Source organism: Diorhabda sublineata, chromosome 2 (genome assembly GCF_026230105.1).
Source record: "Diorhabda sublineata isolate icDioSubl1.1 chromosome 2, icDioSubl1.1, whole genome shotgun sequence".
In the NCBI taxonomy this organism is placed as follows: Eukaryota; Metazoa; Arthropoda; class Insecta; order Coleoptera; family Chrysomelidae; genus Diorhabda; species Diorhabda sublineata.
This window is the reverse complement of record NC_079475.1, coordinates 32,729,241-32,743,873: the sequence shown is the minus strand read 5'-3', so window position 1 is coordinate 32,743,873 and position 14,633 is coordinate 32,729,241. Positions and strand designations below refer to the sequence as shown.

General features: G+C 30.1%; 1 protein-coding gene across 2 annotated transcripts in view; it reads right to left on the bottom strand.

The window, feature by feature from the left end:
- Positions 1 to 14,633, bottom strand: part of LOC130440521 (ubiquitin carboxyl-terminal hydrolase 47-like) — a 48,049-nt gene that overhangs the window by 1,810 nt on the left and 31,606 nt on the right. For both annotated transcript variants that reach the window (XM_056773751.1, XM_056773750.1), the window contains 12 exons: positions 12,932 to 13,321; positions 12,621 to 12,829; positions 9,325 to 9,500; positions 8,857 to 9,105; positions 8,501 to 8,783; positions 8,006 to 8,176; positions 7,689 to 7,910; positions 6,844 to 7,050; positions 5,537 to 5,774; positions 4,960 to 5,133; positions 4,311 to 4,679; positions 914 to 1,165 (listed from right to left, as the gene is read on the bottom strand). In XM_056773751.1, coding sequence (XP_056629729.1) covers positions 914 to 1,165; positions 4,311 to 4,679; positions 4,960 to 5,133; positions 5,537 to 5,774; positions 6,844 to 7,050; positions 7,689 to 7,910; positions 8,006 to 8,176; positions 8,501 to 8,783; positions 8,857 to 9,105; positions 9,325 to 9,500; positions 12,621 to 12,829; positions 12,932 to 13,321 — 2,940 coding nt within the window. The remainder of the gene's footprint in view (positions 1 to 913; positions 1,166 to 4,310; positions 4,680 to 4,959; positions 5,134 to 5,536; positions 5,775 to 6,843; positions 7,051 to 7,688; positions 7,911 to 8,005; positions 8,177 to 8,500; positions 8,784 to 8,856; positions 9,106 to 9,324; positions 9,501 to 12,620; positions 12,830 to 12,931; positions 13,322 to 14,633) is intronic.

The following is a 14,633-nucleotide window of genomic DNA, read 5'->3' as shown; positions in this document are numbered from 1 at the left end:
ATAACCTAAAAAAGGGTGGAAATGTACTTGCTTCAGTTCTCTATCAAGTTTGACTCGTAATAACTAATATCACCTCAAGCAATGCTACTTTTTGCTTATCCTTTTAGTTGACAATTTATAGTCGAAATAATATAATAATGAGAAAATTTAAAAAACACTTTACTCAAATGTGCAGTAAGAAATAAAAAAATAGTGTCACAGCTTGAGTCCTAGTTAAGCTGGTGGTAAGGGCCGTGCAGTTGATGAAAACAGCGTTAAGAAAAAATAAAAAATATAATAAATACTTTTATAGGGTATCACAAAAATGATACTCCTATGTAAAAATATTCAAATGTCTCTTTTTTAGAAAACCGCGTTTTTCAACCTTTTTCAACTTTTTCTTGGTTTGCTTTTATCAACTTTTGTTGTCATGACCCACCATAAAGTGAAACTTACTACTACTTACTATTAGAAGTCAGATAATTGTTTTAAAAAATTCTGTTAGAAAAGTGGATCAATTTTAAATTATGGTTTTCTTATGGAGAATTAATCCCATGTCCTCAAGGTTAGACAGTGACTCACTCTTTTATATAAAATGTTACTATGACATATTAGGTATAACGTATAAATCGTATTAATAAGTTCATGACTATTTGAATTATTCTTCTTTCAATTGAAAAGACACCTGTCATTTGACTCCTATCAAAATTTGAACAAAATGTTTGTGTTTAGCAGTCTTTGAGAGCAGACTATCTAGTGATTTAGGCAGAAAATGAAAAAACTTGTGCTAGATAAATATTACTTTCAATTTTCAGTAAAAGGTTGTATAATAAATTAAAGAACTTAAAACGTTCTGTTTATTGTCATAATACTCATATTTCCGATTACGTGAATATATTAGAAATATTAAAATAAAAACAAAATTAAAACTTACTTGAAGAAGAAAATTGTACCATTCTCCGCATTAACAGGCCATTCTTCTAAATTAGGAACCTGCAACTGCCATACTAATGTTTCCATTTCTAAAACAGGTACATCACACGGAAGGGATTGTTTCACATTGGTTATTTCTAAATGTTCTACAGGTATATCTGATAATTCAGATAGTTTTTTCTTCAGTTCATCCCTAGTCAAGTTATCTACAACTACTTCCTGGAAAGGTCGAAGAGTTAAAGTTGAGGGACACCTAAAATAAACAATACATTGAAGAGCGAATAATTTTTCAAGTAAAAGTTCTGAAGGTCAGAATTTTAATAATAAATTCGTGCTTATTTTGAACTTTTTTTTTTATAAACATCGACGCTTTTTTTAACCATTCCAAAAGCTCAATAATGGTATTTCTCGAATCACGATAAAGGAATTATTTTCATAGCACAAAAAGTTGAGAGGGTCGAGACGTGACACGAGCTGTTCGGGGAAGTCCCGATCGATGTTTGTATTTACTTTTAAAAATAGATGTGAGATGTGTATGCAGTTTAGGCTGCTTGTAGGGTGTCCTTGGTCGCGATATTTCAATTAAATCAGGTCGAGCCAGCGATCTTTTCAAGTACAATAAATAATCATTTGTAGTAGTACCTACTGTGTGTAACCTAGGGGTATTTAATTAGTTCAAAAGAATTAAGCAAAACAAATAGTAACACCATATCCAAATTTGTACATGAAGGGGTAGCCTACTTTCTTGACCCGAAGCCGTACCAAGTGAAAAAGTACTACTTATATTTCCAGATGCAGCTGTTTACATGGTCAAGGCATCTAAAAATTTAAAAGCTTTTACAGCAACTTAATTCACTGCACATGTTTAGCTTATGGGATTAGTAGTATTGCCGAAACCATATGTTTACAATTTCCATTCATTAAAAAGTTAATCAATAATGTCAAAAAAATATTTGTTAAAGCACCTTTGAGAGTGCTAATGTTTAAAGAACATTGTCTAAATATTCCACTTCCTCTAGAACCAGTGTTAACCAGATGGGGAACATGGTTTGACGTCGCCATCTATTATGCTGGAAATTTCTACAATTTCAAAAATTTTTGAATTTTCTGAAATCTCAACTAAATCAATAAAAGAGAAATCATTCTTAACAATAGAGAACTTCAAAATAATTTGGCTTCTATCAAAACCAACTTTAGTTGCATTAGCAAAACAATTATATCATTGGAAAAGCAACAAGTACCTTTGGTACAGGATTTTAAAAACAATATTAATGCTATTCCGGGATATATTGGCAGTTTAATTGAAAATAAAATGAGATAGGTATTTGAAAACCATGTTGGATTTCAATAATTGATCCTGATGTCATGTCTAACTTTAAATACGCCCCTATTACAAGTGTTGATGTATAAAAAGTTTTTACAAGTATAAATATCTTTTAGATGATAAAAGACATAATTTGACAATGGAGCATTTGGAAAAGTATTTAATAAGTTGTTTTCAGGACGATTAGATTGTATTTAGTTGTAAGTAACCTTTTTTCTATACCTAAATATTTTCATAACAAAAAATTATTTTCATATTACTTCAAGATCGACTTATATTTGCTTTTTTATGGAAAATCTTTTTTAGAACTTTTTTTGGTAATTTTGTGTATACGTCACATCATCAGCTTAAGCTAAGCATTGATGACTTTTATTAAATAGCATAAGCTAAGCATTGATGACTTTTATTAAATATCATGCCCTTTCTGTTGATACTGGTTCTTCTTATTATGCATTTCAAAGGTAGATTAAATAGTACCGTTGATAGGGGGCTGCCTTGTCTTAATCCTTGTTGTAATTTGATAGGTTCACTTTTCTTGTTATAAATTTTTACTATATTGATTATGTCCTCTAATGTCATCTTAACTAGTTCAATTAGTTTATTTGGAATTTCTAATTCTCGTAATATTTGGATTAACTTTTTTCTGTTCACATTATCATAAGCTCTGTTGAAATCTACAAAAAGGATCTGTGTCAGTATATCACATTCATGACAGGCAGTAGTCAGCTGTTTTATTATGAAAATTTGGTCGGATGTTCCTCTGCTTTTTCTAAACCCTCCTCGGTACTCTCTTAACATTTTTTCTGCGAATGTTTCCCATCTTCTTTTCAAAATTGATACGAATATTTTGAATGTGAAATCTAGCAAGGCTATTCCTCTATAATTTTCACACAATGTTTTGTCTCCCTTCTTGTAAATGAGTATATAATGGCTTTTCTCCATATTTCTGGCATTTTCTCGGTTTTATAAATCTGACAAAGTAAATTAAAAATTTCTTCTTTAGCTGTTAACCATCATGTTTTATTTGTTACTCAATTATCTCAAAGACTTTAATTGTTTTTCTTTTATTTATCACTTCTTCAACTTCTTCTCTGCTCAATAAAGCCCTAAGTTGATTTTGAAGGTTTTCTTTATTTGGTATTTCTTCGAATGTATTTTCGTTTCTGTTATTTTTGACATTAAATATTTCTTGGAAATATCCTATCTATTTTCTAATTTTTCTTCTTCGTCACCTACAAGGTTTCCTTCTTTGTCTTTTATTTATGTGGTATTACTCTCATATTGTTTTCTTATGTGTTTAACATCTTTGTAAAACTTTTTTAATTTCCTTTCTTTGATATTCTTCCTCTATAGTTATTATTTGGTCTTCTAAAAATTCTCTTTTTTTCATCCTACATACTTTTTTTGCTTTCTTTCTTTAGAGAGATTAGTTATTCAGAATCTCATATTTTAAGAAAGATATCCCAGAGATAACTTATTCATCCCTAATATTAAATTTAGCCGATCTTCGAGTGGATTTCCCGTTCCGTTTGAACGAGTCTCTGTAGAGACGAGTCACTTGCAACATAAAAAAATCCTCCCCTTTGACAACTGATACTATTGAGGTTCGAAAAATTGCAATTACAGCTCCTATTTTCTATTGAAATTCTGAAAAAATTTTTTTGCAAACTACTTCTGTGTGTTGAAATTAAGCAACATATAGAATTGGTTTAAGTTAGAACCAAACGAATGTATGGAAAGACATAGCAACGGTATTACTGAAAGCTTTTATGCATTTAATTTATTTTAATAGGGAGTTAATGAAGCATCGGCAAGTTTATGTTATTAATCCTGAAATTTTAAAGATTTTGTAACTGAGAAGGAATCTTGCAATATGTGTTGGCAACATATTTAACTGATGCAAAGGTCTTAGGATATGGTAGAAATATAATTGAATTTTTCAAATAATATTTAAAACACCCAAAGAGAGGCATAAATTGAACAAATTTTTGTTTAGTTTGAGACTAATCTATGGCAAATCCAGAAAGAGTTCGAATTTATACATAAAGTACACACTAATAATTATAATACTCACCATTGTCTAACAAAGAATAAACACTGGTCACGACTTGTAACTTGTTCCACATCAGGAAGTTCTTGGAGGTAAACATCCATATTGGGTAAAACGAGTATATCTTTGTCAAACCTTTGATCATCTAGATACACCCTCTTGGGCTTTTTCCAATTTTTTTCACGTAATCGACATTTGTGATAAGGAATATCAAGCATATGCTGTTTTTTTGCTTGAAAAAGAATTTCTTTTTTAACTGTTCCAACTGTTTGCCCTTTTGCAATGATATGTTCAAATAAAAAGTTGTTTAAGTCCATCGTATCAAGTTTCAAGTGATATACATGACATTTTATTTCATCTTTCCTCAATACTCGACCCAGTTTTATCGTTATTCTAAAAAAAATATATTATTACATATCAATTGACCATAATAGTTTTTTCTTGTTAGATTTCTAGCAATTCTCAACAACCTATTTAGCCTTGTTAAAAATAAATTAAAAGTCCATCTCTCTTAGAAAATTAATCACATACGAACACGGCAAGATATTTTAGGTATCAAAAAGGTAATAAGAGCACTGGTAAAGGAAAATTTTCAGCTAAAAAATTAAATACTTAAATGAAAATTTGAAACTTGTAAATTTTATCAAAAAAGAAAATTAGATTCGGTACTAACCTTTCTCCATCCTTTGCAGACCTTAAAGTATCTGACAAGCAACTCCATTCTTCATCTGAACTCACATACTGTTTGTAAATTTTAAAATACTCTGATGGTACTCTTAGAATAACTTCCAGATTTTTCTTAAACTTCTCTAATGTCATTCTTTTGTCAGCTAATACTTTACACTTCCTGAAACAATTTTTATTGCCTAAATATTACCTGTTAACTTGACTACTCTTAAGAAAAATAATTAAAATATTTTATGGAACATGTTATTGATAAATTTCCTACATTCTACTACAGATAGAATAGACCTATGTTTGACTACAGTTCCAAACTTCATTGTAGGCCTTTCAATGACTCCGATGAATGACTCTATATACGATAACTGTCCAACATTAACTGATTTTTGTTTGTCTACACTGTTAATTACTTAAATGTAAAAGGTTCGACAAGTTAGCTCAGAATTGGCATTACGATTTTTTTTACCATTCTGCTCTACATTAACAGAACTTTCAAACTGCAGTTTCTCTTTTCTCTTATTTTTGTTATAAGATTTATATCAATAGCAAGAAATTCATATTAGACTTACCTAATAACAGTATTATCCCAATTCTGTATCTCATTACTGTGCGTTTCACTCGTTATTTTAAAGTAATAATTTTGAGAATACTGTTCGTCTTGCTGCGTATCGACGTCGTCCCAATTCATTTCTTCACCAGAATGACCAAGTGCGTCATAATTATAGTTGTCTTCTCGTGGATCGCTGGGAGACATGTGTTGATCTGCGGGTGAGGTCGGACTGCTTGGTAACATACCTATGTGTTCACCTAAAAATGAAAAATTAATAATTTAAACCAATTTTTTTAAAATTCAAAGTTCCAATTACTGGTGCTGTAATATAAAGTAAGTGAGTTTTTAACAGGTTTTTGCATAAAATTTCAATAACACAAATAGAATATGATTGAACATGTCATATTATACAATCATGAGTCATATATTATGAGTAAGCATTTTAGAAGATATTTTTGTTCTAATACTTAAACTCTATTGTTTTAATAATTCATTCGCAATAAGAAAGACTTTTCAGTGGAAATATTGGTATGCGGTGTTGGAACTTTTTGATGAATAAAAGAACAAAATGAAAAATTTTTAATTACCTTAATATGGAATATTTTGAAATTTAATGGTTATTGTCGCTTTAAATACAAACAACCCAAGAAAATGTAAAATAAACATGACTTTTACGGAGCTACAAATCTTAACAAATGAAGAATAAAATTAGAATATTGTTTGAATTACTGCTGAACAGCTGAGAAATAAAAGATTATGATAAAATTTGTTTAAAATAATGTTTCATTTTGCTATATTTTCTATTCTCATTCGTTCAATAACTTTTTTATAAATTTTTTGGAATTCACTTGATTTTTAAGTCAAGCAGGCAGTAGAGCATCTATTCAGCGAATGTCCTGCCCATTTCATCCAAAAGCTCAAGTACCTTGAAGAACAAGTACTAATAATTTGGGATATGGAACACAAAAACCTCAGAAAAATCGCCTCCTTTGGGAGGAGTCTACGTATTTTGGAAGCATAACAATGAGATGTAGAGTCTCGTACAAAATATCTTCTAGGTATAGATGGCGAAACGACTCACCTAACAATTAATCTACAATGTAAACCAAAGCCAGATGAAAGACAAAAGTGTGGGAAATGATTATAGAGATTTTGTAAACACATAATGTTTACTAACACGACAACTTTCCATTTGAGTAGGAAAGTTAACAGCCACAATGTTATAATATGGAGGACCGACCAACTACAACAAATTGTACAACTTGAGTTGTAAAGATGGGTCACCTGTAAATGCTATCTTAAAAACCTAAAAGAATATTTACTTACCGGGAGTTTCTCCTACTAAAGTTCGATCACTATCACTCAAACTACTATCTTCACTATTACTTTGGTCGCCAAAACCATCTCCTGGACCCGGCTGTGGCGACACTCTCAAATTCGGCGAATTTGTACACCTATCACCGCTGCCTAACTCTAATTTGTCCAAATTTTGATTCAAATCTAACGATGGAATGGACAACGATTCCAAAGTAGCTAAAATTATATAAAATATTATAGTAAGCCTGAAATTTTAAATTGACATTAAATATTATCAAATGAGCTTGCGTCTGTTTACAATAAACTCAGAAGCTATTGAGTTTTCATACAGATTTAACCAATATAGTCATTCACAATGAACATATAACTATGGATAAATTTCTTGTATAAATCACGTCATATTATAAAATATCGTCTGTATGTTTAAATTTTCATGATAAACTCACTGAACAAATATTCATAAAGATTTAACTAAAAAATTTGGATGATTCATAAGGAGTGTTTGTCATTATTCTATGCTTCAATAGATAAACATGCTTCACTGCCCGTACGAAACCAGAGCGAATCATTAACTTATAATGTAGTAATTAAATTGAAACAAAAACAAATAGTCACTAGTACTAGTTAACTGCAACATTTCAAAGAAATACTCTTCACAACATTAGTCAAAATAATTTTCTTGGGTTGAACTTCAGAAAATACTTTTTATTTAGTGAGAGACCCATGAATCAATTTAAACTGTTACAACTTGACTCTACTTATTCTTCTAGATTAATTCAGATTTTCATATCGATACAAAAATCAAATTAAAGTCAAGTAGATCTAATAGATCAGAATTTGTATTTTATACTTACCAACATCCGTATCAGGTAAAATAACTGTCAGACTAATTATATAACCAAATTGTGATATTAACCTCTTCAATTTCGAAAACTGGAAACTTTTATCTGGATCTTCATCTAAGGCATTAGAAGCATATAGTCTGTAACTGATGCACTTGGGGTCAAACTTAACTAATGCTTCATCATTATCCAAATACTTTGGTTCATTGCTATACATTTCTATTACCACTTTGACTAAAAAAATATTATAGTTGTATAAAAAGGATAATTTAAACTAGCGAAATACTGAAATCTTGATACAAAATTTGAAACAAAATTAAATGTCTTGCCTTTAGACGGGTTAATATTCAGTAATGGGCCAATTTTTTGTTTCAGATCATGAACAGTATCGTTTACATCTACTCGTACAATTTTTGGTTCATTTATCTCCTCTGTTTCTAGGATGATGGGATATACCTTCATATTAATACCACCAGGAAGATATGTTTCCCAAGGAGTTTCTAGAATAATAACAAATTCAACAATTACAAACCTTAATTCTCAAATACGTCTGTTGCATAATAATCATTCAGAAATTAATATTAGCATCCAAAAAGGCAAAAATACATTTTCACAATCTTTTCTTGAGTTTGCTTCGATGTTTGTTTGTGAGTGAATTCAAAATATCACGACATCATTTTGATTTGAATTTTGGGGTACTTAAACACCTTCAATCCTTTTTGTATTTAAAACACTTATTATATATGTGTTTCCCTATGTTATTTTGAGTGGAGAAACCCACTTTCGCCATAATAATTAAAATCAGGTTTTGTAAGGTTACTCACCTGGTTCCCTAATTTCTAACATCCATTCTGTAAATTGGTTAACACGATTCTTCAACTTATTTACAATATCACAGAATTTGATTTCGTCAGACTCAAAACTACTATCAATGCATTCATGTTTTCTATTAAAAACCACTAGACGGCAATCTTTCAAATCTACCTGAGAAGAACTCAAGTTGAAACGTTGGTAAGCATCCCTGGCGGCTTCTTCTAATGTTGAATCATTGAACACGTGAATCTTTATTTCATTAAGGATATTTGTCGTAGGATGTTTACATAAGACCTGAAAAATAGATAGTGTTCTATGAAGATCAATTAATAGTTATAATTAAATCAAGGTTTCAGAAATCACTTACTACTATTCGCATCATTTCACTTTCTTTTTCTCTATTTATTCTATCTTCTTCTTCTTTTCGTCTTATCTCGGCCAACAATTCTTTAATATGTGGAGGAAAGTCCGCAAATCCCATAGCTCGAGCATTTCGATCTTTATCTATTTGCCTATACATCAACATGTAAGCATTTGTACTTGAAGAATAAGCTCCAGAATAATAACCTCTTTGAGGACCTCCACCATAAGTTTTTCTTATATCATCTTCAGTAATCTGTATAAATGATTATTAAAATTAGACAAAAGTGATTCTGCACCAGATGCAATTAGTATATGTATCTATGCAAGACTTGTATGTTTGGTTTCAGAATTGCAAAGCTTAATGGACCACCACAACATCTCAATTCATCAAGTACTGTAATGTATCTTAACTACTTATTTGTTTTTCTGTATCCCCTTAGAAATTAGCAATAATGTTGAATCAATTTCTTACCCCTGTGACACTTTGATCATTGAAACAGAACCACAATTGTTTATCAAAATCTTTGATGTAAGCATAGTAGTGACCTCCCGAAGCGCTACCCGAGTGAATCATAATACTGAATAATTCGTAGATGTATGGACCTTTTGCATCTTCATCATGGTTATTTCCTGAACTTACATCTATACCTAAAAAAGTCCAATACAATACTTCACTGCAGAGATTAAAACGTTACATGGTACTAGAGAATATACTAATTAGTTCAAAAGGTGAATTAATGGTAATAAATCACTGTAACACATGATATTGGAAAATATTTTGGGGAACCTAAAAATAACAATGTAAAATGCTTAATAATTATTATTCCAATATACCAGTGTAAATCTCCAAAGAACCGAATTTCCACTCAGAATCAAAACCAATCATTATTAAAATGATAGTGTCCACAAACATTAAATTTTGTAATCTATAATTTATAGTGATTATTTTACGATATGCTTCAAATAATTTTACTTCAAAATAAAATAATTTTATTTGCTTTGATACATTGGATATTGAGTGAATAATTTAAAAAATGAAAAAAAAAACTGAAAACCCCCTATTAACAGCTAAATATTCAAATTTATTTAACAGATATAGTCTCCTATCTATTTCTGTTCTGTTATAATTTTACCCCCATATTGAATTATTTATTTTTTCTCACAACATTGATATTTTCAATTTCTCAAAGCAGTGTGTATAAGCGTTTTGTTTTAAATAATTTGAAAAAAAATCATTTGGAAATAAATTTGATGATGAGGGAGACCACACAAAAAAATAATTTTATTAATGAAAGTATTTTAAACTGAACATTCATTGTGAATGGTATAACCAACCTGTAGAACCCGTAAACAATAGGTTTTTTTAAATATCGTTTTCACTTTGATTCCGATCATACTTTTACAAAACTTCATCAATTTTATATCCTTGAAAAATATTTCCTACTTTGTTAGTACTATAAAGCAACAGTAACAATTTTTTCATTACTTATATTTCTCAGAATTACAATATCTTTCCTTATGGTTAACCGTTGGTGATATTCATACTGAACACACTGTTTACACTACTAATAAGGAAAATTTTTTATAATAGGAAGGTTTGTTGGAGTTGGCCCTAATATAGGAGATGCTCCTCTGCAGGGCTGAGGTTGTGCTATCCTAGCTGAAAGGAGGAAAGCTACAACCATTGGCCAGAAAAGAACGAAAAGAGAGCTCTAGCAAGTAAAAGCGGTTCTCGGCTAAAACCTATTAACTTGATCTACATATTTATACTAAATTTTCCACAAATAAACTCTCTCCTCCAAAAAAAAAACAATTCTAATAGGAAAATATCTTCGGTGGGAAATATCACATTAATTTGTTAACTAATAAACTCTAGAGTGGCTGTAAGAAATAGAGAGAGAGAGAGAGAGAGAGAGAGAGAGAATGCTTCATTGTCAAAAAATTGTTTACAATATGTAGGCAAAAGCTTGTAAAAAACTAAGAAACAACCACACAAATATCTTAATAAAGACATAAATAGAATAAAATCGAATTATAAAGTATACACCAGAAAACTACAATGAATAACTAATGACCATCTTTGTCCCTATTTAAACTATTCTCGCATTTACAATATCAATACTTTCAAATGTATGTTTCCAATGAATTGCTGGATACACAAATTTACATTATACATATTTATTTCATGATTATGACTAGAGGGGTTTTCAGAAATATGCTCTTTAAACTAGACATTACCGGACCTCTTAGTCTGCCCAACATACTTAATGTCACAATCATATCACAACTCTTCTCTAAATCTGGTATTTTATCCTTAGAGTTACCCAACAATTGTTTTAATGCATTTAAAAGCATTGAGATTATTATAAATAGGGACAAAGGACCTATTTCTATATTTTATTGTTTAAAAAATGAATGTGGTATTTCCCGCTGAAAAAGTTTTCTTGCTGCAATTGTTTTTCACGGAAGAAAATTCATTAAATAAGAAATAATTTGAAATGAAGCATATCTTTCTGTATTAGAAATAGTGGAAGATGACAGTAAGAAAAATTTTATGCTCGAAATAGATAAATATTTTGAGCAAAAATATTAATAATTCCTATTAAAAGTCATCAGACGACTAAAGACATTTTTATTATTATTTAAATCGAAATTATTTCGATATTTTATTGAAAATGAGTAATTTCACATTTTTTTCACAACAAAACTCGAATAATAAGCATTCCTTTAAGCTATCATATTCCTTCATTGTACCACTATTAATGCAGGATACCAGGTTTTCACCTCCGATTTCCATGAACCTGCATCGATTTCAATGAAATCTTGACAGCATGTAGGGAATACTTTAAACTGTTAAACCTACTGATTAAAAATGAAAGATCATTGGAACCCATTAAAATGCGGCATAGGAACTACTGCAAATGATATTTTACAATTGCAAAAAAGGATGTGGTGCAATGTAATTGAAAATTTTTCCCCATAACAGATAATTTTTTAAGGACGAATAATAAGCATAACATTGTATAAATCTTGTAAATAAATTTTGTCATTTTTACGTCATAAGGGATGATTTATAGGTGTTGAAAATTTTAAATACATAATATTCGAGTTAAAAAATATAAAAAAATTTCAATTAATATTATAGTAATAATAAGTACGCCTGTAAATATTTTTTCAGAAATAGGGCATGATTTATGAAGGTTGAAAATTATAAATATATAAATACAAAATAAATAAAGTCAAAAGAGATAAAAAAAATGTCAATTTAAAATAAATCATCAAAAAGAATCAATATGTATGGGTTGAACAATTGAGATGCAAAATATTTGAGTTGAACACAAATAAAAAGAGTCAATTTAATATAAGTAAGCTACCACAATGTAATTAAATAATATTTTTTTAAATTTCATTTTAATGAGAGGTGCTTTATAAGGGATGAAATACATCAAGCAGGGTTGAAAAATTATAAATACTATATTAAAGCATTAAAATTTTTTTATTGAAACCTTAAAATTTTTTTCTTACTTATTAAATGCGTAAACTTATAATTTTATTGATTTTTTGCTATAAGGGTTAGTTTTCACCTCTAAGAGTAATATGCACTTATAAGGTAGATTTTCATGCAAATCGATGCAGGTTCATGGAAATCGGATGTAATACCTCATTGTTATCTAGGTGGCCTGGACTATAGTTGATAGACTGTTACCTATTTTATGATATAGTGAGTTTTTATTCCGAGATATCATTATATGAATATAGAAATTTTACCTTCATCGCTATTTGCACAATTATCATCTTGGCCATTTACAGTGGAAGATATGTCTGTTCCTTGACAACTTTCATCATCTGCGGACCCCGAATCTGTCGTACTGCAATCGTCGCATTTCACAACATTCTCCCGTTCTTCTATAGAATCGCTTTCCGAATGAGGATTTGTTATAAGTGAATTTAAATTTAATTTTTCCGAAAACATAACCCTACAAATATATTGATTTAACAAGAGCAGTTACATATCTGGTTATAAATTCACAAAAAATGTTAATGAAATTGGCAAAAAAATAGCTTATACTAATACTAACTTATCATTGAGTTTGATCCTATGCATAGTTGTGTAATCAAAATCAAATCTCTTTAAATGCAATGTGAGCAAATAAGGAAATTTGGTGAATTTCAACCCTTTGTGAGCATCACATTTTTTATTGCATTTCTCACAAAAATATTGATTATTTCCATCCAATATTTCTGGTTGAACAAATGCCCTTAAAGCTTCCTCAACGCTATTGTATGCTACCGCATTTCCGAAAGGTCTTACAGGAAGAGGTATGTCCAAAAATGTGTCTTCTCGAGATTTATCAGTATCACATTCCAAACATTTGACATAATCTAACATTTTGCCTTCATATAAATCATTGATCAGATTTGCTTGTTTAGTATCTTTAAATTTTTGTTCTAAGGCATCAAACATAACCCTAAAATGTTATAATGTATAATGAGTCAAATATATTAAACCCAAATATGCTAAAAAATACATGTTATTTCAATATTATAAGCATGTTACAAAAAAATATAAAATAGAATATCTATAAACCTCATCAAATCAAAATAATTTAGAAGTAATAACAAAGTTTCCATTTGTAATGTGATAAATTAATTTTTGGAAGAAATCAAGACAAAAGATATGATGGGAAAACATCCATAATCAATCAAATAGAAAATATGAAATTGGTATGAAGATATAATAAGAAAGCCAACAAAGAATTATCAGGAAACTTACGGAAATACATAAGCTAAGGAAAAAAGGACAGAACCAGGAATAGAAAACACTAAGGAATTGACAGTTCTTGCATCATGGAAAACAACAGATTGAAGCTGACACAGAGTACCGATCCAACGGCTAAAAAGATAAAAGGATAAGAAAGGGAGAAGAATCGCAAAAAAATACTTGCTTAACCCATCAAGACCTTAGAGGTTTGTTATTGGTAGGTGCACTGGCAGAACTAGTTCAAGAAGTGTTAACTAAAGCGTTCTTTTTAGCAGAACCTGCTCTAGTGTCGCTGTTCTTCACAGCAGTGTAAGAAATCTAGTTCATCCAGTTCACTGTACTGCTTGCACTGGGTCTAGAGTTAGTTCAGCCAGTGTAGTGCAAGACATTGCAATAAGTGTAATCTGGAAATGGTGGCACTACATCTTCATCATCGGACATAAATTATCAAAAAGTACTAAATCTTTTTCCATTATTGTTAATATTGCAAGGCCTGAATCACATCAAATAAAACAATCAACAAATGCTCCATTGCTCTCTGCAATATATCGCTCTTTATATCCTATCGAACTAATTCTATACACTCATGAACTGGCCTAAGTCGAATAGCTGTTTGTCAGAAGGTTATGGACATACGGTTCGAATAAGTACAAATTCTCTTTTCACCAAAAACAAACACTCATACTTTTGTCATGAGGTATTTAAGTAAACAGAAATACATGTTTCTATAAGAAAATTTATTGATAATATAATAAAAATTTTTTTCGGGCTCGGCTTTTCTTTGGAGAAAGCTCTTCAAATTGTATATTCTAATGAACTACCTGTGGAATCAATATATATTGAACTTCCTGAACACAGTTCTCTTACTGATGAAGAGTCGGGGGATGAAGATTACAATGATTGTAACATAGATAGGCTTCCTGGTCGCCAATTAGCAGCTGGCGTGGAATTGGTCTCAGTAAATGGACATAGAATTGGTCCTACTGAAGAATATATGACCAACGATATCAATACTGAAG